Consider the following 24,539-nt stretch of genomic DNA (forward strand, 5'->3'; position numbering starts at 1 on the left):
CATTCTGAGTGCAGACAAGTTTTCTGTGTGGATCAAAGCTGGACAGTGTCATGTGGTGATCATGGCCAGGGGATTTGAAGGCAAACTGTTTGTAAAATTGAAATAAATGTCTCAGTCCCATCTCAGTGTCTAGAGAACTGGAGACAGGCAGTGCTAGCCCATTTAAGCAGTAGTTATCTGCACTTCTACTCTCCAAAGCCTCTCCCAAGCAGTGTGTCTTTCATCTCCTCCTGTTTCTGAGATTACTGTGTGCTGACAGGAGCGTTTTGGAGAGATCTTAAAGTGCTTTTAAAGGGTAACATGTGGAAATAAATAATTCAGGTTTTTCTCAAGTGTTTCTTTAGTGTCTCAGCTTACATATAGAGAGTGCTTTTATGGAGTGCTCACCTGTACAATGGGTTGTGCTCTCTGCTGAGTGTTTTGCCCAAATGACTTTTGAATGCTCTTCTAACACAAAGATAGTAGACTTTTATATCCCTACTGTGATCACACTTCTGCTAGGCAAGGGATCTGAACTACTAGACACAATTACTGCCACAATATTTAGCAAAACTACCCATGCTTTATCATTTAACATGCAATGTTATGTGAGTTTTTAATAAACTGTGTAGAGCAGGAATAGTATATGGGAATAAAAAAAGAATAGAGAATTTTTGAAACAATCACACAAGATTTAATAATACCAAAAAGAGACAGTAACATAATAAACATTATGGACCTGAAATTATGGCTGCAAGCATGTCCCACAGCACCAACAGGTAATGCCAGAGTGTGTTAAATTAGTTATATCTGCTGAGAATTATTTATAATAGAATTATGTATTATATGATATGATATTGAGCGGCTATGGTACTTTCTGATTATCCCTCCCTGCTAACACATGATCCACATCAAAAGAAATATACATTTTCTCCTGAAAATGCCGGATATTCTGCTGCCAAGTTCTCTTTTAAAATACTCATTTTTTAACACTTGCACGTACACTCAGGATCAGGCGGTAAAAGCAAGTTACAGTTAGCACATTCTGTGATGTTTTTCTGACATTTTCTCTAAAAAATACTCGTGACTAAAGATTTCAGTAGCTACTGATATGGTTTATAATCCCTTAAAGTTTCACAGGATAGCAGTCCTTAAAAAAATGTGGTTTAAACCTCTTTTCTTTCTTCCTTCCTCTCTTTATAGCACAGCCTAAGAGCCCAGCCCTTAGGAGAGAAGTCTGGCTGGTGGCATCAAAATTAAAGCTTTCACGGTGTATTAACGTGTCTTGGAGGGCACAGACTACTGTACAACTGAGATAAAATTAAACATCTTGGTCCAGGGATGTTCAACAGTTTCACTTTAGATGACATACAGTACAGATACTATTTTTATCTCTGGGTTAGCAGCCTGCTCTTGTAGCAAACTCCTTTGCTTCTGTGTCTCACCAGCACATCCTCAACAGGAGAGAGTGGATGTTGGGGGGTGAAGCCTGGGGGCTAAAGCAGACAACAGCCTGACAACTGACCAACTCACCAGACACTGCACAAAAGTAATTAAACACATTTCAAAGCCTGCTGTCTACAGGAGAGGGGACTGGATGAGCCTGCAAGCATCACATTTATGACACTACGGAACAATGTGAATATATGGTTTTGAAAAAGTGAAGACAGATAAAATAATGAAGACTGTAGAAAATTTAAGTTGGGTGGTTTTACTCATCCCTTCTCAGAATGTAAAAATAGTTGGCACAGATCAGAGAGGCAGCAAATCATCCTCCCAGCACCAACAGCACTGATTTGTCCCAGCAAGGAACAGAAATGGCTGTATGGAAAAGACCTTGGAACAGAGGAAGACTGGCCAACCTGCTGGGAAGACATGGCAGCTTTCCTCAAAAGGTTTCAGCTCATTTTAATTGACCATACTGAAGTTTTCTTCCCCACTGCCTTGTAAGCAGCAGTTGTTTATAAACTGCACCTTCTCTTTTCTCAGTGCAGAGCTGCTCTTGTCAACCTGAGACACATTCTCCTATTCAGCCTTCCTAAATTTCACTGATAGATGAACCAAGTGTAAGCTGGTGATAAGATTAGTGGTTAGAGTCTATTAAACACTTCTTGAAAACAATCTTTTACTGAGCTAATGAACTTCCAGTTGCACTTGGGTTTACAATTTACATATTCAAAAATCCTATTCGACTATATGTTAGAATGTAGATTTATGTTTCCTTTTCCGGCAGATTCTGGCATAACATCAGAGCAAAGTAACAGATTAAAAATAGAAAACTAAATTGTATTGTATTGTTCATCCATTGCAGGATGAAAGCTTATTTGTACATGGTAAGGCAACTTGCACTTTTTGCTTTCACCAGAAGCAGCTGAAACCAGTACTAACTTATAGGCAGGATGATTTATAATACATTGCAGTGCCAGCCTGTCAGGTGACCCCTGTAGAAATAGTTTATCTACACCTGAGGTTTGGCACCTCTTCTCCCACTTTGTCTCACCTCAAAATGCTCACAGACCACATTTTTCATGCTCTCCTGCTTTTGCTGCTGCTGCTGCTGACAGGAACAAAAGCTGCAGTGCCAGCCAGTTTTTGTACATTTAGGTTTCAGAAGACATTGTGATAATTCCTATAAGGCACTGACTTAAAAATGCAGAGAGTCTTGTAGGTTGGTAATCCTAATTAGTTATCCTGAAACGAATCTCTGGTGGTACACAATTGTTTAATGATTCCCCTCATGCATTATTTTCTGTTTTACTTGTCTTTGGGCTTCTGCTTTGGGACCACTGGGAAAGTGAAGAATTGGCTTTGCTGGGCAAACTGAGAGTCCAAAGAGACAGACCAGTGTGAGGAGCAGCAGAGGGCTCAGCAGGGTGTAGCACACCTTGCAGGGAATGGTCCTCAGGTCTCCAGGTGGCAGCCAAATGTTTCTTCCTACAAGCTCTCAAAGGATGGCAAAAGTTGAGAGAAAACCCTTTTTTTTCCTAATATACCCCCTCAGCTAGCTGTAGGTAGTCCCTCACTCCAAGCAGAATTTTGATTCCTCACTCTTGCCAAGTACTTGTGGAAGCCCAGATTTCCCTCCTGAAGCAAGACCCCCAAAGGAAAGCACTAAAAATACTGTCAGTAATTTGCACATCCATTTCTTGACATTTTTCAGTAATCCTATCCATCACTGTTCCTCCATTTTGCCTGGCAGGTGCAATAGGGATCTGACTATAATATCATTGTTGATCACAGCCAAAGAAAAAATATATGGGCACTTGTAATTATATTGTTCTAAAATTACTGCTATAATATGTTTCTTGCATTTCAAAGCAAAGCATCCATATTTCAAGTCAAATTAAGCACATGCTTCTAAGGGTTGCACCAAGGGCATTTCTCTAAGCCATTTACAGGCAGTTGCAGCTTTGACTGCAGATAAACACTTTTTTTGTTCTTGAAATGCTTAACCAAGAGGATGAGTTACATTAGTCACTTTGCTCAGTGCTGCTCTTTATCTGGCTCCTATTTTTGTGTTGGATCAACACTGACTGCCACAAGACAAAAGGAAGATAATCAGATTGTTGTTTTGCATTACTTGGCCTACATGATAATGCCATTCAAGTGCATTTAGGAAAATCTTTTGGTTTAGATATATTACAAATGGGCAAATAAATTAGTGCTTACTTACAAGCTTCATAAATCACTTTCCTCTCCATATGTAAATTTTTTTTTTTCTGTTTAGGATGTAGATAATGTCTATTTTGGAGGGCCCTTGTGGACAAAAGCACTTACTGACTTGGACAAAAAAAAACCCAGTAATCTGAAAATTTAATACCCTGAGCTTTCCCTTCAGACATGAAATAATGAGTATGTGGGAATGCCTCCAAATCCTCAAATTTTCATGTGGTTTACCAGAGAGCCATAAACTGTCTTGGTCAAAACTGCTCCCAAACTCACTGACAGTCAGAAACTTCTAGAAAGTTCAGAGTGAACTACATTTCAGATTCTGTTACAAAACCCTGCTTTTAAAAAAGCACAAATGAGAATCCACAGAGCCTTGAGTTCATTTTGCATCAGACTGAATTAAAGCATCTCAGCAATTAAAGACATGAAAGTTGTAATCACTAATGACAAGCATCCACAGAGCAGCATGGGGGTGGCACTGGTGGCAGCTACCTCTCTTTCCCCAGCAGATCAGCCTGGGACAAAAACATGCAGTTTGGTGACCTGGATGCTAATTCCCCCACAAATTCCTCATGGAAAGCTAATGCATTATTTGTATATATCTGGAGGAATTTTTGTGCCTGCCGTTTCTGTCTGCCTCTGGCTCAGCCTGTCTATGCCACCTCAGGCATAAGCCTTAAGACATTCCAGAGCACTGTTTTGCAGTATCTGTTGATGCTTTAAACTCAGGCACCTTTCTAATTAATAGCTTATTACGGATTATGAATATATTATTTTTAATAATTTTAAGAAATTTGCCTTCAATTTTCCTTCCCTGGACAGCTACTCAGTAGCAACACAGGACTGCCCAAAATATGTCTATTACAGCCATAGCTGCTTCTACACAAATTCTGTTGCCTTTGGAAATTTTTGCTATTTCTGAAATACTCTGGAATATTTCAACCATCTGCATTTCACTGCACTGATACAGTACTTGGCAGTGGAGAGGGTTCCCCCTTTTCCAGAGTTGGAAATGTGAATTGTCTCACCACAGAAGGGCAAACTCCAAATCAATGCACAGGTTGCTCATTTTTCAAATTTTTCTTATACTTTATTTAACTCTCAATTAACTAATTAATTTGCTGCACACCAAGAATTAGACCAAGACTCTTTAACTGGCATCCAACAGAGGCAACACGTGGCTGCACAGGGTGGGGTTGCAGTGTGATGTGATGAGTTGGCTGAAGCTGACAGAGCAGCAGCTCCTCCTGACATAAACCTCCTTGGGCCACCTTGAGCAGCCAGCTGAGGGCAAAATATTAAACCAATTTCATCCAATCCTGAGGCTAGTTCCTCACTGGAAGATGGAAATGATGTCATTTTTAGAAGTAGAATTCTAAGAGTTGTTTCTAGCTTTTTAAGTCTCTAGTTTCGATGAGAACCAACCAAAAATATCTTCAGGGCTGTCATGGGATTGATTCTAAAGAAAACATCATTTTCATATCCAAGGAATATCCTCAGAAGGGATCCCATGAGGTGGCTGTGTTTGCAGAGACTCTAAGGCAGTACCACGAGTTTTAGAAGTCAGACTCTGACAGTCCCAGGAAGAAGAAGGAAAATGTCATTCTATTAACAGTTTAAAAAGCACTACAATTTTTATGGTATTTTGAATTTGTTCTATATCTTTAATGTCAAAACTAGCACCCTCACACACTGTACATTAGGTGTTTTATCACCATTTTCAGATAAAATAAACTTTAATTAGGTTGACTTTTTTTTAAAAGGTACTTGACATTTCCCAATCTCCAAAGTGGTTTTTGCCTGTAACCCCTCTGCTCCTCTTTTGGAAAGGCCTGTAAACTTTCTGCTGCTCACCTCTTTAATCCTACAAACTGTAGCAAACTAGGGGATGGAAAGAGAATTAATTTTATTTGTTTACTCTTAAAATGTCTCAACATCCCCCATAGCTTTAAGCAGGGGGACAGGCTGTGAAGTTTGACTTACAAAACCAGCTTTGATATTTCTTTTAGAACAAAAAGTTCAATTTCTACAGAATAAATTGCTGAAGAATGTGAACCCAAAAACTTATGCTTGTCCGTTGATCTGTAAGAATGATAAAGTATAATTATGAAGAGAAAATCACACGGGAGAAAAACAATTTCTTTTGAGCATAGATTGTAATCTATTCTAATAAGAATTTAAGGTCTTATGAAATGAGTGGTCTGTGCAGTGAGAAGCACATGTGGGATCACTAATGAAATAAATGCTTTTCAGTCTTCCTTGAGTTTATATCTGCTTATAGACTAGAAGGCAATATCAAACCTTTCAGCTGAATAATACAAAGTGTGGTAGATTCAAGTCGAATTCTGTTGCATTTAATTTCCATTTAGAAAGACTATATATTGTTTGCCAAAATATTCTTCATTTGTTGGTTGGGGTTTTTCCCAAGAATTGGTTAACTCATTCTTAAATGTGATCTGGACCTACTCTGAAATAGTCACATTTTCTAAAGTCTTCGCTTGGTAACCAAAACCAGCTGTTATTGATCATCAGCTTCACTGCACAATCTGAATCTTTATGTCATTATTAGTGTGGGGAATTTGACCTCAGCTCAACACAAAAAAGCTTGCAGCAGGTTATGGTTGTGCAAAGCATGAGAACTTCTATCTAAAGTTCCATTTCTACCTTAGAGAAAAAAAAAACCATAAAACTTTCAGTTCTAAAAGTAAGATTAAGTGCAAAACATACAAGTACCCTAAAAATATTTTTCATTGAAGTCTATCTGAAACTTCCACACACCACATTTAAATATCTTTGAATCTAGACAAGTAGAGAAATGCTGCTTATTCTTTGGACCTTCAGGGCCCCCAAATGAGCCAAACCAGCATTTTTTTCATTCAGATGTTCCTTGGAACAACACACATGGTTGAACCCAGTGGAATAGTACTTGCTCACATACAGTGTAAAACCTTGCATATTTTTTAAAACTTTTTATGGTTTTTTGGCTCATGCCTTGTCAGGAGAAGGCAGCCAGACCACATGCTGACTCTCTGACTGCCTCATGGCATTAGCTATGCTGTTTCATACCACAGGCAACAGCCCTGGCTCTGACAAGGTTTCCATCCACAGAGAAAATGGTCTTGCTATAAAATGCTACAGCTCCTGCTAGAAAATATAGAGAGAAGTGTATCAATTAAGTATTTTTATATTGTTAATTTAGAGGGAATCTTACATTGTAACATCTGGGTAAAAGTGTTGAAAGGAAAGAGGAAAAGGATAGAGAGGGAAAGGAAGAAAAGGAAAGTGTTGCCACATAAGAGGGAAGTCTCATAGCAATTTCTACCATATGAACTCTTGAGCTGAAGGAGTTGTTTTCATTTCTGAATATTCTTTACTTAGAAACAACATAAAGCCAACACAAGCAAGACTCAGCTCTACATCACTTTGATATGACCTCTATTTTTCAAGCTCATTTAGCTTTCTGAAAAGCTATGTCTAGAATTTGCATTGCAGAAAATGTAAATAACTCAAAACATCAAGGAAGCATCTTTTCTGTCTCAAAGAAACATCTGATGAAGCAACTTTATTTTGCTTATGAATTAACACACCTAATTAAAAGATTTGGGAGTTTATAGTGACAGATTTGGACACTAATACATATCTAAGAAACAGGCTGGCTTCAAAGTACCACAGAGAAGCTTCTATTTATAAATATTTAACTGAAGCACTGATACAAAAATGAGAAAATCTCCTTCCTTTTATTCCCTAAGGAATTTATTTGGAACAGAACTACTCACTGAAACTAGCAACTTCTAATTCTCATAGATATGGGGGGATTTAATATTAGCATTTATTTTAAAAAAGCTTCTGCAAATTTTCAGTTGAGCAACACATGGCATGGCATTTGAGACATGAAATCCCAGGATGGCTTGGGTTGGAAGGAACCCTGTAGATATCTCACTCCAAGCCCCCTGCAGTGGTCAGGGTCACCAGTTTGTTCAAAGGTGTCCAGTCCTTCTCAGAGCTTGTGGCTAAACCTTCAGCTCTGCCCCGTGGCTATTCCAGGCTTCAGGGTGTCCTTTTCCAGCTGTGTCAGAAATGTCCTCAGAAGCCAGGAGTGCATGGGAGGATGCAGCTTTGATCCCTGCTCACACAAACACTGTTTTTACGTTGCAGTTTCAGCTGCAGGTGGAAGTGACCTCTCCCAAAAGACCTGCCTCAGGTCCCTTCCCACCCTGGGAGATCTCCAGGGGACACCTCAGCCAGAGGACAGGTAAATCTCATCAGCTGCTCTTTAAGGGACTGAAGGCCTTGACAGCTCATGGTAATTACCCTTCTCCTTAGACACCTCCCAGTCTGCCTGTCCCTCTGGCTGACACAGCTCACTGCCCCACCAGCACATCTGCAGAACCAGGACCTTCTCTCTCTGCCTGTGCTGCTGCCTCATGCTGGTCCTCCACATTTAATTATAGGAGTGCCTGATCTTCTTTTAACCAATAAAACCTTCATCCAAATGACTGTTGCAGTATTGTACGTTTGTTAGGTCACTAATTACTAGAATGTTACTGGACCAAAAACCTAAAGTGAATCTCACAGCAATTAAATAAAATTTAGAAGCTGGCATTAAATTGACACAATCATTGGCAGGCCACTGATCTTAACTGTCCAAGAGCCACCTACTCAAATGGAATTAAGGAGAAGAAGATCAGTGGGAGTTCCTATCATTACACTAAATCACAAAGTCACCCAGCTCTTCATGTCTATTTAATGTGCTTGAACATTCAAGGCATCTTCTAGCCATGGCAGAGAGACCATCTAAGCTTGCTCTCCTTCTAGTCATTAAGAGTACAATCATAAGATTTCAAAATACTTTTGAAATCAAGTCTCAGAGGGTGCAAGCCCATGGTCGGGTGTGATCCCATTCCAGCAGCTGAGAGTCACCACACTTCAGGTGGGACAGTGGAACTCTCTGTGTGTTTGCACTCAGATCTGATTAACTGAGCCCACCAGGGTACAAAAATATCTCTGTGCAGGATGTTCCTATTCTCAGTAAGACTTGTGAGCATGCCTGCTGCACCATGGCTAGAGCACCTGCACTGCAGCCCTGCTACTGAAACCTGAGAAAAACACAGACATGCTTCCACTTCCCTTGAAAACATAAACTGCTTCTGAGCATGTACAGAGAAAAACTGATATTGCTCTGGTTATTGGTAGTTATTTCTCAATTACGCTCAGGACCTGCAGCAGATTTCAACAATTACTCCAGTTTTACTCTTTGATTCCCTCCACTTTTCATCAGCTCACTGCTACAGCATGCATTATACATGCTGTATATTCCTCCAGCATGTTTCTGTGTTCTACAAAGAAATGATGTGTCCAAGAAGCCCTAGAGTCACCTCAAGAAAGCTGTACAACCAAGGCTCCTCATAAGATCATTTGATGCATTTTGATTACACTCAACACCACCAGCTTTCATCCCATCAGCAAACTTGGATTGTATCTTGCCTTCAGGAAAGAAGGGCAAAAATCTTTGTTAGTCACCACTAAATATAAAGTTACATTATTAAGAAACATAACTCAAACTCTTTCAGCAGAGCCAGAGCTAGACAGATTTTCCAGCTCTGTGGCATTTCTCACTGATGACAAGAAAATCAATCACATGTGGTTGGACAGGGAAGATTTTCATTAGCTTTTTTATGTCCCTGCTCTGTTCTTCACACAGCAACGAAGATCATAACTGCATCAGTTCATTACTTTGACAATGCAAAGATAATTCAATATTCTTCATAGTAGTATTCTTCATTTACAGAATCTATTTCCTCCAAATTTTAGATCCTCCTACATCTTTAAGAAAGGTGAATACAAACATGTCTTGGCTGAAAGAAAAAAACCAAAAACCCAAACACAGCAGCAGTTTTATTCTGCACCTTGTCCAAGAGCCTACAGCTGACCTAGAGAGAATTCAAGAGTCACCTATCCAATGACTCTGCCCTCTTAAAAATCAACAGGACTTCTGCCACTTTGTCTTAAAAAGGCACAACATTGGTACGTTTCCTCTTGAGTATTGTATTTCAGCTTGCTATTGAAAAGGGATAGGAACCCTCAAGATCTCATCACTTCTAACACCAAACCCTCAGCAGTCTTTTGCAAGGTATTTAAGTTTCCTTTGCCTCAATGTCCATCACAGAAGGGAATTAATAATGCTTAATTGCTCATCATGTTGGCACATGGCAAGAACGTGACCATTTCTGGATGTGTTTTTTGAAAATGTAAATTGTCACCTATGGAAACTTTTAAGTATCACAGACCTGACTCAGAAAAACACAGGCAAGAAAATGTCTGAAAACAAGAACTTTTGATTAAATAATTATTATAAGATTAGATCTATTATTTAAAAGATAAACCCTTTTCTATTATCTAGCTTTTGTAGCCTGTGATATCTCCATAAATCATAAAGAAAAAATTAGTCACATAAAATAATACTGAGTTCAGAAGGGTTATCAGTGTCATTTTAGTATTACCTTTTACTATCTTCATTATCTAAGAAACTTTTTATCATCTTTTTTTTGTGTCATTTTGAGAAAACACCGAGAATCAGAAATTAGGTATTTTCAAGGAAGCCCCCTTACTGAAAACAGTTGTAATATTTTATCTCTTTTTCTCCCCTTTTTCTCTGAAAGATTCATCAGCTCAATTCATTACTCCTATCTTTTGATCTACATGAGAGTTCTCCACAGGAAGTAGCAGGAAAAATACAGTAAAATGAGAAAAATTTACCACAAAGGAATGTAGGATCCCCTAAAACACAAATTCTTCCAGCTCTTCCAGGTTGCCTCTTGTTAGATGGGAGGGGATATTATTGACAACTGTGCTGCCATTGACAGTGCTTTTAATTTTCTCCTTTTCCATAGAATCATGGAATAGTTTGAGTTGGTAGGGACCTTTAAAGGTTACCTAGTCTAACTGAGCAGGGATGTCTTCAAACAGATCAGGTTGTTCATGATCCAATCCAATCCAGCCTCCAGCATTTCCAGGGATGAACCTTCTACCACCTCTCTGAGCAACCTGTTCCACTGTTACACCACTGTCATTGTAAAAAATTTCTTCCTTTTATCTAGTTAAATCTACCCTCTTTTAATTTTAGTTACGCCTTTCCTTATCCCAACAGGGCCAGCTAAAAAGTCTGGATGAGAAAGTGTTGCCCTTTAAGTGTTGCAAGGCTGCTCTAAGGTCTCCCTGGATGCTTTACAACACTTTGGCTCCAGCTTGAAAGCTCCCAGCCTCCTCTGCTGCTGATGGCATTTGGCCACTGGCTGGCAGACAAGAACTGTGATGCTTCCACAAACACTTTTGGCATAAAATCAGAGATTTGGCATCTTTAGCCTTAGGGGTAGAAGATGATCAATTCCAGACTGGATATTTTCTTGGAAACTAAAATTATCAAAGATAGTGAAAAGAAAAAAAAAAAAAGCTGTTTGTGTGGTGTGCAGTGAATTGATGTTCTGCAGAACTGAGTTCACTAATAAAACAAACATCTAGGGAGTAATTTCTTATCCATTAAGAAGACCTATAATTGATTAATGATGTACACAGTCTCAACGTTTTCCTTTTACTGAATATTTTCATACTACCATGCCCAGAAATATTTCTATAAGTATTTAATGGCAGAAATAGATTTGGTCCATCTTATATCAACTCTCATCTGCTATACTTTACTCTGTGTCAGAGGGAATAACCATTACTGTTCAAGGATATCAACTTTATTAGACAGACAGCCAAGAGAACCTACAGCTTAAATCAAAAAACTGCCCTCCAGCCTTTACATATTTACAATTTGCATTTATCTTTTTAAGCTTTCAATAAGCAATTTCTCTGAGGTATTTCCTCTAAGATGTTTTATTGTTTGTTTACAGTAATTTAGCTACTTTATCAACCACTTAGATGATATATTTACTCAGCTACTTCATCTGGAACATGCTTCCTTTTATGTCTCATGATCTACATTGCACTTTCTTGCAGCAGAATTGTAGCTACTCAATAATTTAAACTTTGACATTATGAGACTTTGTCAAACATTCATAGAGAATGTTTGTCAAACAAATCTGGAGAACTCTTACATTATCACATACTACTCTATATAGCCTATAGCTGTAGGTATTCAACATTTTAATTTAAAAAGTAAAACTATAAATTGTGATTGTGTAAGTGTTCATGATCAATCACATAAGTCATCGTTCATTCAAAGCAGTTATTAAATAGAAATGAGAATTTGTGTTAAACTGTAATGTTAGTGATTTCATTTCTATGCTCTAAATGTAGAGATCATTAGAGACTGATCTTTGGGCTTTCAGACACAAACTGTCTGCTTTCTCTGCAACAACAACATAGAAGAAATACTGGAAAGTAAATGAGCACATTGCATCCCTCCTCAAAAAAATAATTGACCTAAGCAAGAAGGCAGCTTGAGAACTGCTAGTGTTTTAAAAAATACTGAACCATAAAAAATAAAATTCTTCCCAAAACCCACTGTATCAGTTGCAGGCACTTTTCCAAAATCTTGCAGTGCACTTTTTCTGCAGTGTGTGCAGCATTCATCAAATGAGAGTACACAGTACCTTTTTGATTATATTTTGAAAATGAAACATTAGAATCTTGACTATCAGTTATAGTATCTTTTTCATTCAAATTCATTCTTTCTTATTTCCAGGGCATCTAACCCATGCTAGCTTCATTTTGTAGGGCTAGACTACTCAGAGGGTGACACACACAGAAAATACATGTTTATAAACTTTTCTCAACCTGAGAAATAAGTTCTTCAAAATCCTGCAACAATGATTCTTTATCAAAATTTGGTGCTAAATGATTTAGATCTGATGTTATAAAAATATGTTTTGGGAGGAAATGAGGTTGAAACTTTAAGGCTTTTTCAACTATTCCATGTAACAATGCAAACTGGTTTAATTACAGAAATCTTAGGTGAAGTGACCCAAATTCCCTACTGGCCCATCTCTCTTGCAGCATCAGGAGAGTTACTTCAGTAAGCATTTTATGCATAACACTCATTCTGAGCACTGCCTGAGACTATAAATGCATTTATTTTATGCAGATCCAATCCAGTACAAAACCAAGAGAGCTGTGCTGGGAACACAAAGCCTGGTAGAGAATGAGCCTCTTGCTTCCATGTGTCAGGAGCTCAATCCAAATATAACTTTCCTGTCTCAGGACTGCTACAGTGACCCTGCAGAATCTCAAGCCAACATGTATGGGAAGAAACAACTAAAAAATCAAAAATTCTAACACAAGTTAAATTATAACTTATGAAAAAATCTCTTTCGCAGCATAAGAACCAACTCAATGACTTGGCGTTTAAGTACTGGATGTGGAAAACCCCAGCTGCCCACCAAAAACCAAGGGGCCAATGGTCTTCTAAAATTATTTTTCTTCATTCTTTAAGAGCCCTCAACTTTAAACAGTGCTTAGTATCATCATTCTGATGATCCTTGTAAAGTTATTTGAATCTATAAAATATCAGTAAAGATATCTCCAAAAGCATCTTCACATGGCATCGGTGTCTCAGTAAACGTGACCTCTCAGGGGAAGCAATTAATAGCACCAGAGACTTCCAAATCACTGAGGAGAAAGAAGCATCCAAAGAGTTTGGGAAATGTTTAGAGAGGTAGAAATACTATGAAAATAGAAAGCCACCAATCTTTGCTTAATTATTTTATGGTTTTGTTCGCTGAGCGTTTGTTTGCCCTCTGCAAATATTTGCATAATCAAGTTTCAGAAACATTAATGTTCCCAGAAAACACATTACAGCTGTTGAATTATAAAACTGAGATTTTTCAAACTCCAGACTAAATCTGTACAAAAAATATGTACTTGTGGATGTCAATTGAGATTTTACTGTAGGCAAATGTAGGGAATTCACGGCTTTAAATTATCACTAGGAAAGAGAGCCATGGGTAGTATATACTGAGTCTTTAAACAGACAAATCCTTGGTTTTATTTACTCCCAGCAGTCAGATAATATTGTGCGAAAAATTAGTTGATCAGGTTTCCAGCATGAGCATAGTCCTGTCACCTCAGAACACAAAAATCATCCCAAGCCTTAGAAGCGCTCACATGATCAAGGTATGTGTGATGTGCCACCAACAGTGTCTCCTGAGGCCACCAGAATGGCTCTGAGGGATTAACTTTTCCCCCTCATCTCCAATCTTTTTCTGCCATCCATATTCTTTTTGTCTCCTTTCCCCTCAAAATTACTGCAGTCCCAGGAATGGCTGAACAGAGCAACAACAGGGACTGAGGCAGAGCCAGCTCCCTGCAGAGTGGCACCATCTCTTTTTCTACCACGGCGCTTCATTTGCTCGTGATTCTCCTTGCAAACAACCCACAAGTGCTCCCACCCAGAAGAAAAGAGAAAACCACAAAGGAAAGGCGAGTGAGAGGCTTCAGCTCCCCTCGCCGCAGGGCTGAGGTCACCCTGACCTCCAGGCAGCTGGGGCAGCTTGCTAAGTCATGGAAACCCTCATTCCACCCCCAAAGAGAAACAGTTAACTGAAAAAGTCAGCTTGAATTGCATGGAAAAGCTCAGCAGAAACAGTTGCAGACTCTCTGCCTAGATGGAAGGTTACCGCCAGAGGTAACAGAACTCGTGAGTCTACCCCAAACTCCAATTTTCCAGTTTTTAGCTACAGCAATAAGACGCTGTGTCCTGTACGAAGAAAAAAGATCAACTAAGAAATTATTGATATGTGTATAAATTACACCAAGAAAACCTTTAGTCAATTGTTGCAGCACTGCTAGAATGTTTTTTTGGGTTTGGATTAGCAGGAGAGTCAGGGAAAGGATCCTTACAAGCAGCAGAAACTAATATGTCCCACAAGGAGAAAGTGCAGAAGCCCAGCAATTTCCTTCCAACCTCTCAGAGGAGAAAGGTTAGGACATTGAATTAGAGATGGAATAAACACACTACTGTGCAGCTCAGTGCCACACACACTGGATTTGCTTATACAGGTCAAATGTTAGTGACGGGAAAGCTCAAAAGCTTTGATGGGTTGATTCCTTTTAGTGTTCAGGAGCTGTGCTGATAATCTCAGAACACGTTCAAATTTATTTATGCTGACAGCAGGCAAACAGGTTAAGGGGAAAAGAAAAAGTCTCTTCCCTTCCCCAGATTTATCCAAAGAGCCAAAGTAAGCCCTAAGTCTTTGTGGTGTGCAGTGGGACCAGCCTGAGTCCAGATTTTAGGATGTGTGTGCTCACAAAGCACCAAGTCTTGTGCCTGCCCCCCTCCTCTAAGCAGTGAGAAGAAATACAGGAAAACAGAGGCAGGTTTTGGCTCTCAGTTACCAGGCACAAAGAATTATAAAAGCTATTTTTTAACATGATGGTCATGTCTGCAGGTCATCTCTGCAGCAAATATGAGCAGGAACGTTTGTGGCATTAATCCCACACTGGCAGACTGATGCGGCTTTCAAGCTGAGTAAGGGTTTAATGCTCTGAAGGCAAGGGAAAAAAAGATTTCTTTTAGATAAATTGCTTAATTGGGAAGTCAGGAACTCTCCTGCCTAAGCAATTGATTTTACAAAAGAAAAATGTTTATTTCAAAACGTAAGCCAGCTATTCATCTATAATGCCCAGAGAAAAACTAAGCCAAGGGATAGACTCTTGCCTTTACACTGCCGAAACCACAATTTTAAAAACATAAATAAGGCCAATAAACAAATATTTCAATAAATATTCTTCATTCCTCGCCTGCTGTAGTGAACAGTAAATCCAGTGCCAGAGACACCGTTCCAGATCTCTGGCAGCTCATGTAGCCAGGCGGCAGGGCTGAGGAAATGGGGTCCCCAGAGGGATCTCAGCCCTCACCACCGGCATGGAGAGATCAGCTCCCCTTCAGCTTAATGGACAGTGGTGCATTGAACTGCACGGCGCTGCAGACCTCGGGAAAAGCTCCAGCACCATCCCCCGCCCCGGAGAAAAGCCTCCACCTTGCTCGGGAGCAGGAAGGGAGCATTTACAGCCACCAGTGTGACCAGCAGGCACAGCATCTGCCCCAGCCTCCTCCTTGCCTCCCCTGTGACAAACCTGCAGCAGCTCTGGGCTTTGTCAGCACAGAAAACCTTTGCATCTCACTTACCCGTGGGGTGTGAAAACTCTCTCCCTACTGCACCTCATGATTGCCACCTGAAAGAACAGCCACCTTTGAAGAGAAAGTTCATCTTTTCAATGACATAAACTTAAAAGCAAGTTTGATATTAAGCACTAGCGCGTTACAATTTTCTCGAGCTTTAGGGAAATAGAACAACCTTAGAGTTACCCTTTAATATAATGGCATCAATTTTTCTGGGCTGAGCAACTTGCTGCACAACTGCATGCTCTTGTCACAAAAAGAGCTTTAATTTTGATTTCAACATACTGTACTGACATGAAAATTCTTAGAAATCCTTGTGCAGAAATGTCACCGAATGACTACACCTGATATCTGTTATTTACAGAAGTAGCTCAGGTTGTACAAGAAGTAATAGGCTTATTATTATTACTGAAATAATCATTTTTTTACAAGCTACATCAATTAAAACATTACAAAATAAGATAAAAACAACTTACTTTTTTTTAAAGAATTTAACATGTGTTCTGTTCTTGCCTCTCACAATGCTAAACTATTACTGCACAGGTTGGTAGATTTGGACAGAGATTACCAAAATACTGTCATTGTATGCTCCTGAAACCTCTTTTTAAAGGGCAAATGTTTGCATAATTTTTATCTCAACTTTTCGTCAAACTCATGTGTTTGGCTTTTTTTTTTTTGTTACTTTTCCTATGTTACTACACAAAACAATGGACTTAATTATAACTAACCCTGTATATATATTTTTCTAGGTTTCTTCCCCATATTGCTTAACTCTTCCAAATATATATGTATGGGAGTTTTTTTCAGCATGAAGCCTGCAGATACTGTGCTCCCCTGCTTCTAGTGGTTTCACACTGAGATAACTTTGCAAACCTCATCCGTGACACTTCTCCAAAAAAGTACATTATCTCTGTCTCTTGGTTTCTCTTTAAGGCTCTGACTTTCTGCAACAATTTCTGTGTGACAGGTCAGGTCTGGCAATGTAATCTAATCCAACAGCCAATATCCCAAGTAACGTCTTCTCAGCTGAAGCTAAAATACAATACCCCATTCTGATCTTGACTTGCCAGCTGCCTTTAGCAGCCAGTCACACTCAGATTCCGTCTGCCTGATATTCCCTTGTCTCTGCCTCCTCCTGCCAGGCTGCCGCCACTGCCTCAAGGTGTCCTTCAGATATCATCTCTGTTTCCTTCTCAACTTTCTGCAAAACTTCCCCGGGGCTCGCCCTCCCCATCCTTTTCCCTTGGTAAGGTCACAACACAAGCTCAAACTGAACAGCCATATCCTTCTCTCCAGTTCCAGTCACCTTTTCGAACTATAACTTTGGATTATTTTTCCGATGTATCCTCAGGGAAGATGCCAGCAGCTCAAAGCCAGTGCCAGTATCTCTAAGCTTTAAATACCTCTGGACATTATCCTGCTTCCCTGGAGGCCCCAGCATCCTCCCTCCCTCTGGCTCTCCTGATGTGGGGATGAGACCCACAGCACACACCCACCACTCAGCCTGGCTGCTGGAGCTCCCTTTGCCATCAGCACTGAGAAATTAGCATTTGAAAGCATAACTCACTCAAACTGTTTCACTGGTTAAATTTAAAATGAAATAAATCACGCCCTCATCTGCAGCAGTTGCATTAGCTTCACAGCCCAGGACTGTGGAGAGTCTTTAATTAAGCTGATGACTCTGATTCTAGGTGTTCCTTCCCTCGGGTCCCTTGGGTTGGCGTATATTGCTGTGAATCACTCTTAGCTCCATTCACAGTGTAACGAACCTGCCTGTCTCATTCTCTCTCTTTGAAACAAAAAGTCCCCAAGGCATTCTGCCACATCAGGTGCCTCATTTTTAGGAATCACAGAAGTTAATTTTGCTTTGCTTCTGGCACATGCTGCCAGTAACATTGGGTGTTGTCAGCACGTGAGAAGTCAAAGTCACTGATCCAAAAACCTGTCAAATGATTAACACAGCACAGTCACAAACCTGGATGCTGCATAACTTAACACTAGTAATTCAGTTTGGGGACCTCAGATAAAATTTTTTAAATAAGAAAGGTCCTAAGCAAATTCCAAAACAATGCTCAGGTGGTAGACTGCATGAAGGTCTCACTATGCTAAGTTTAAGAATGAAATACTGAACAAAATAAGCAAAACATTTTCTTAACACGTGGTTAATAAAACACTTTTGGATTACAGAATGAGAAAGAATAAATTCCTCATTATGTGGTATCCGTTCAGAAAATTGTTATGTAACACTCACAGACCCATATCTTAAGTGGCTTCAAAGAGAATCCAACTTAATGCCCTATTTCTTAAAGTGATGTGCAGTAGGAAAATTTTAATGTGGCTACAATCTAGGAAAGTACTAACCCATTTTTAATTATAATTCATCACCATGTTCATGTATCTTTGTGTTTATTAGTTTTAAAGTGACTTCCTTCTAAATTCCTATGATCAGCACTATACTGAAAGCCATAAATAGTCTATCTATTGGAATATATGGGGGGTGTGGCTATATATATTATATCTATCAGATCTATACCACAGGATCAGTATATGTTCATGCATATAGGAGTACTTACACTTTTTGCTAATTGCTTTTGATTAGTTCTTTAAATTTCCACCTAGAAACCCCTAGCTTGTCAAACCTCATGCATGTGTCATCATGCATGTAGTTTTGGTCTACAAAATGCAAATAAGTCACACCAGAGACTCCACTCAGCCCACATGTGATCAAAACCAGTTTGCCAGAATGAAAGAAAAGCACTTGCAGATGGTGAGGATGCAAAAGAGTCCAAAAATGCATTCAGGCAACATTTCGGGCATTTCTATCATGCTCCAAGCCAGTCTCTTTGATGAGTCCTATAATCTTTTTGGACAATGTTTGGAGTCCCCTAACAGGTCACTATGCACCTCCAGACAGAACCTCAGGAACAGAACACAAGGGTGCTGTACGATTGCTCGGTGGTTTTGAAAATAGAAATATTTGCTTTGTACCAAGTGTGTATTTGTCTTAAAATATGTATTGTCTTAAAATACCATACAAACCTATTAGTTTTAAAAGTACCACTTATTTGGTTTGGGTTTTTTAGCATTGTTATGCTGTAATAGACTGTCTTCCTACCAATGACACAGCCCTGTATCACTTGTGCCCTTCGTTCCATATTATCCTGGCTAGTTCATAACTGAGCACTCACTGAGATTATCTGTTAGTGACTTGTTTTTGATGTAATGGATTTCAGAAACGCTGCACTCATTTTAAGGGATTTATTTCCTAAACAGCTGGTAGATTGCAGCCATTCTCCTATCTGCACAAGGCCTGGTGTGTGCACATCCTGTGGGAATTCAAAGATCCGAGTACCTGAAGTTTCAACCCAAGAAGTGTGACTGAGCAGCCTTTATGGCCAGGAGCAGCTGCATAGGAGTCTCCCAGTCTCTCTGTAGGAGGAGGTGTGTGTACAGCAGTTTGCAGGAGCAGGCAGATGTTTGCTGCTGAGGCACAGGTTGGCTTTAAAAATCTTAGTTGATGTAAACACATAAAAGTCCAAAGGGAGCACTACAAACCCCCTTAAAGTCTGTGCTCCTCGACCTAATTGTAAATAAGAAAACTATTAGTATAGCACTAGGCATCAATTAGCAGGTGCTAAAACTACTACAATAAACCTGAAATGTAAAAATTGCTGATACAGTCCCTGGACACTGAAGAAACTTGCTGCAGAATTTTTGCTAAGGCCATACCTGCACTTTCCTTTTATAGTTTACAATCTAAGAGCTAATGAATAAATAAAAGTGAAAGGAAGGCAGGAAAGAAAGAAGAGTAAAAGGTTATAACATACATATTATATTACACAGTAATTATGTGCTTCTGAAATGCCAATTAGTAACTCCTTCAATGATCCAGCTCAGTCAGATCAATATTAGGTTGATAACAGCAGAGAGTCATGATCTGGGAGAGAATATTTTATTATTAAAGAAGGTAGAAAGCCACAGAAATATTAGCTTAACTCCACTTTTTTTTTTTTAATAAGAGCAAATTGTAGTCACAACTGTGTTAAGAGCAAGACATAAACTTTCCTATCCTGCAGCCCCTGTAAATTCAGTACAAATGTTTGGTGTGAAGACAAATGTTTGGTTTGTTTTTCTAGCCAGCCAAGATAATTATTTTCTATTTATGTGTTGGTTTTTTTTTTTTCTTTCCTCCCAGCAAGGCAAAGAATGATTTAACAGAATTTTTCTCTGTCAGAAGAAAATAAAAAAAGTTAAGAAATTATTTGGCCATCAGCACAACATGGAAGTGCACAAAACTCAGTGATTCTCCTGGAAGAACTAATTTATTTGCTGTGTCGACAAGATGAGACAAAAATGTTAAGAATGAAACCAGTTTTCTTGCTCTGGTTGGGGGGGATCCTAGAATCAAGGATGTAATGATACAGAACTGAGGCAGGTATTTGGCATTCCCAGCTGGACCCTAAAAGCTTTTGGTACAGATCTCAGAGGGAAAAATCTTTGTTCATAGCAGTGTCAGCAAGGTGGTAAGATTCACAATCATTTCAAAAAAAGCTGTAAAAAGTCTTAGAGGTAAAAGACTTTTTTAGGAGATTTTGCATCTTGTCCAAGTGGTTTGGTATCTTTAGGCTTTTTTTTTCTGGCTTGATATTCATTTTCCTCTGTCAATTTGTTTTCCTGTCACCAAACCTACTTTGGATGCAGCGCACCCATGGACACAAAAAGTTTTTCCTATCCCTCAACAAAGAAGGGTGTGAGAAAGGGACCAGGGGGTCCCTCCATCCAGGCATCAACCCTTCTGCAGCCCCAGGGTGATTCAGAGAGGGAACTGACAAGGATAAAGTTTGCAGGATTCAATTTAGAGCACAAGTGGATCATTCTTCTTGTTCTGTGAATTCAGCAGTTTATGCTGCATTACAGAGCAGAGAGTGGCTGATCCCAAAACCACTGAGAAGTAACACACAGGAGCTGAGATGCCACAGGTTCATGTTTTGGGGACAAATATAAGTGGAAGAAAGAAGGGGTTTTAGAGACCTCATTCCAATGGGTGTGAAGTTTTCCTATAACCTTGTTTCTTGAATCTTCATAATTGCCAGAATTAACAGTTTCTTGTGCAGTTATGGTTAAAATGCAATTTATATTTGTCTGGTCACTAATGAAGTATTTTTGAAGCAATTTCCAATACAAGGTCCTCATTACCATAGGGAAGTTACTGCTTCTCTACCGTCATAAATACTTTCTCATGGAGTATCCATTGGCTCAGCATTGAAGCACTTAAAACTATTTATAAAGCACATTTTACACCTGACACATAGAATTAAGAGCAGAAAAATGTGACAGTTTTCTAATGGCATCAGTATTACTGTGTTGGTTGTAAAATGGACTCATGTCTAGAAGGCTCTGATTCATGTTCTCTCTTTTTGAAGACTATTGACTCCTCTGGCTCTTTTTCTTTCTTTTTTTTTTTTTTAATGGCATATTGATATTGGTGGTTGTTGTTGTTTTGGCTTAGAAGTCCAGTCAAATGAATTTAATAAATGTTTCTGTCAGTGAAAAATTAGCATCAGCTGTTCCAAACAGAACAAGGGAATACTTCCCAGAGCAAGTACCACACTGCTCTCCATTCTCCAGTATTTTCAGAGACAGACCTAGAGAGGATGAAAGGGTTTTAAGCAATTTAAGATTATATTTGCTGACTCTTTGAAGAAGGCCAGGGCAATTGTAACTCATCACTTCCCATGACCTTGCCCATTTGACCATAAGCTAGTGGGGCTGTTCTGTGGTGTGATGGACACAGTTATACCTTACACAACTGGTCAGCAGAGCCACAGGTAACCCCCTGCCCTGTCCCTGAGCCTGCAGACATTCTGCATTACTGATCGTACACTGCACAGCGTAACGCAGCCTATATAAAAATGACAGAGCTAATCGAAGATTTATACCTTTAATCCCCTCCTGCCTCAGCTCTAAGTCATGATTTTTATTCCCAGCACTAACGGGCTAAAGCCCAACTGAAAATTTCCTAACACGATGTGAAGTTCAGCTGCTCTTTCTGAGAAGACAAACAAACCCCAGATCCCCAACTTTGCAGTGCATGGAGTGAAGCCCCAGCAGGTTTCTTCACCCCACAAAAAACCTGAGCCCAGCCTGGCACCCCCCGCCCTGAGATACTGAAGGGAACTTTTCAGGCTTTCACATAATTTTATGAAACAAAATAACTGGTGTAAAGTTTCCCGATGTTGTTTTTTCAGGACTAGGAATCGCTAATCAAATATTGTCACTGACTGCGTTTTCATTTTATTTCAGGGGAAAAAAAAAAACCACACATTTCTGCAGAGATACTTCCTACTGAATACCAATCCGGTTAGGGATTTCATTTTATCACTCTAGAGTGCAGTAACTCGGCTAGAAAGTAGTTTTCAATCAATGCAAAGGCAGGATGGTGTCAGAGGTTGGGGGAGAAGGCAGTCGAGGACAGCGGCCGCTATTCCCTCGGCTCTTCCCGCAGCACCATCACCCTCGCTGCCCACAGCAGCCACCCGACTGTCCCACTCGGGAGCACACAGCCACCAGCAAACACCGCCTCGTCCCGCCCCGGACCGCTCCGACCACACAGTACCAAAATCACGTCTCACAAGCCGATTTCACACCGCATCCCTCCAGCAGAGCCTCTGCCGTAGCGGTCCTGCGGAGCAGCGCTTCGGGAGGCACCGGCAGCTCCGCGCCTCGCCGGGCGAACTTCGGGCACGGAGCCGCGCAGGGCTCGCCCGGGAGCTCCGGCGGGACCCGCGGCCGGAGCTGTCCCTCGCCTCGCCCCGAGCTCGGCCGAACTTCCCCCGCGCCCGCCCGGCTCGTCCCGGCCCGCCGGCAGGGAGAGGGCGCCGGGCGGCCGGGGAGCCCCGCTGCCGCCCGCCCTACCTTGACGCCCCGGGACGAGTGGCACTGGACGTGGTGGGACACGGTGGCCGTCTGGTTCATGGTGCCGGCGGCCCCGCCGGGCTGGCACGGGGCGGGCGCGGGTCCCTCCCGCGCCTCCGAGCGGCCGGGGGGCTCCGGCTGCGGCTCCGGCTGCGCTGCTCCGCACCAGCTCCGCCCGGCGGGGCCGCCCGCCCGCTCCGCCCGGCACCGGCACCGCCCCGCCCGACCGGCTCCGCAGCGGGACCGGGCCGGCAGCGAGCCCAGCCGCCTCGGCGTCGGGGGGAGCCCAGCCGGTCGTGCCGCCCTCGCCCCCGGGGCCGGGAAGCTGAACGAGATCAGCCCCGCTCTGGAGGGCAGAGCCCCGCAGTGCTCTCCTCCGAAATGAGTGCGACTGCAGCAGAAAGTTTATGCTGGCTGCTTTCTCCTTCGTGCTCCACGGGTTTAGCTTTTTTCCCTTTCAACCTTCCCCGTTCCTCCTGCCGCCTCTCCCGCCGGTTCTGAAGCGAGCCCAGCCCGCTGCGGTACCGGGATACGGGCGTGCTTATGCAACACAGGTACGAGGCACAAGCAGCAGCCTCACGTCCCCTGCCAGCGCACGGGGGGTTTCCGAAATCACCGAGCTTTGTTCAGCACCGCAACAGCTCCCCGCTTCCCCGTGGAGCAGAAGAAATACACCTCTAATTAGACTTTCACCCAAGTAACTTTCAGTGGGATTGGTTGTGGTACAGCATAAAAGTCTGTGCCTTCCAGACTCATGAGCAAGACTTTTGCCAGAAATACACAAATTTTCTGTCTGCAGGTCCAACACGGAGCTGGTACCAAAGCCAGGATTTGGGGATGGAAGTTGGTAAGCTCTGTGAGCAGATTGTGACACCTCAGGCTGATAATGAGCAAGCAATATTTTGTCCATATATAATAACATCCCTTGATGACTCTCACTTTAGAGAAACCTCCCAGTAAAACAAGACAGAGTGCCACACACCATGGCATTCTTGGGGTGTCTGTGAGGAGTGCACAAACTGCAGCCAGGGCAGGTAAACCTGGTTCCAGGGGAAGCATAGAAGAAAAAGGGTAGAATACAGCCAGAAGCCATGGCACAAGTCTCCTAAAGAAACTGCTGGTTTGGAATCTCTCACTGCATGAGGTTCCAGCTTCAGGCATCTCTGAAGCATCTGTTCTTTCAAGAGTGAGGCTGTTGAGCAGTATTTGCTACCATATCAAAAGTTATACACCAAGTGCAGGAAGTTATTGCTGAAAAGTAACATTACTTTTAAAAATTCAGGCCCCAGGTTGAGCCTGTGTTATGGTTCTGTCTCATTTTCCTCTCCTACTCCCAGCTCCTCTTTTTTTTTTTTTTTCAGTTAATTTGAAGAAACTGTACAAAGCATGTGCCCAAAAGGTAACAATGCAAGAAAACAAAAGTTTTGCTAAAGACTTCAAGCTGTGCTTTGCTACTCAAAGGTCCATCCCACCCTACAAAGGAGAAGGCTGAGACTTTGCTGTGGTCACAGATCAGCACATCCTCCCAGAGGCCTATGGGGACCTTCTGCTGGGCTTGTAAAGCTCATCAGACATCTGCCAGAGCTCTTTAAATGGGGTTCACTTTCAGAAGATTTTCATTTCCTGGAAGAAAATCTGCTTTAAATCATCTCAAACATGATATTCCAAAGTCAAAATTCATTTTGCACACCTTAACTTGGACACAAGGGCAGGTGCTGCTGGAGATGGAGCTGGTGAGGGAAAGACTGATCTGTTCAGGCTGCAGAAAGCTGCTGAGGTAGCCTTGTATGGGAAACCAGCCCTGGGTACAAACATCCCCTCCAGAGAGGGGAGAGCAGTCAGTGTTTGTTCCAGT

At 41.2% G+C, this 24,539-nt stretch overlaps 1 protein-coding gene across 1 annotated transcript in view; it reads right to left on the reverse strand.

The window, feature by feature from the left end:
- The window catches only part of DPP10 (dipeptidyl peptidase like 10), a 415,449-nt gene extending 392,618 nt beyond the window's left edge, over positions 1-22,831 (reverse strand). The window contains exon 1 of the mRNA XM_085067064.1: positions 22,685-22,831. Within this exon, the coding sequence (XP_084923190.1) occupies positions 22,685-22,744 (60 nt within the window). The 5' untranslated portion in view covers positions 22,745-22,831. The remainder of the gene's footprint in view (positions 1-22,684) is intronic.
- Positions 22,832-24,539: the final 1,708 nt, after the last annotated feature.

This window comes from Lichenostomus cassidix, chromosome 7 (assembly GCF_008360975.1).
Source record: "Lichenostomus cassidix isolate B80296 chromosome 7, HeHo_3.0, whole genome shotgun sequence".
NCBI lineage: Eukaryota > Metazoa > Chordata > Aves > Passeriformes > Meliphagidae > Lichenostomus > Lichenostomus cassidix.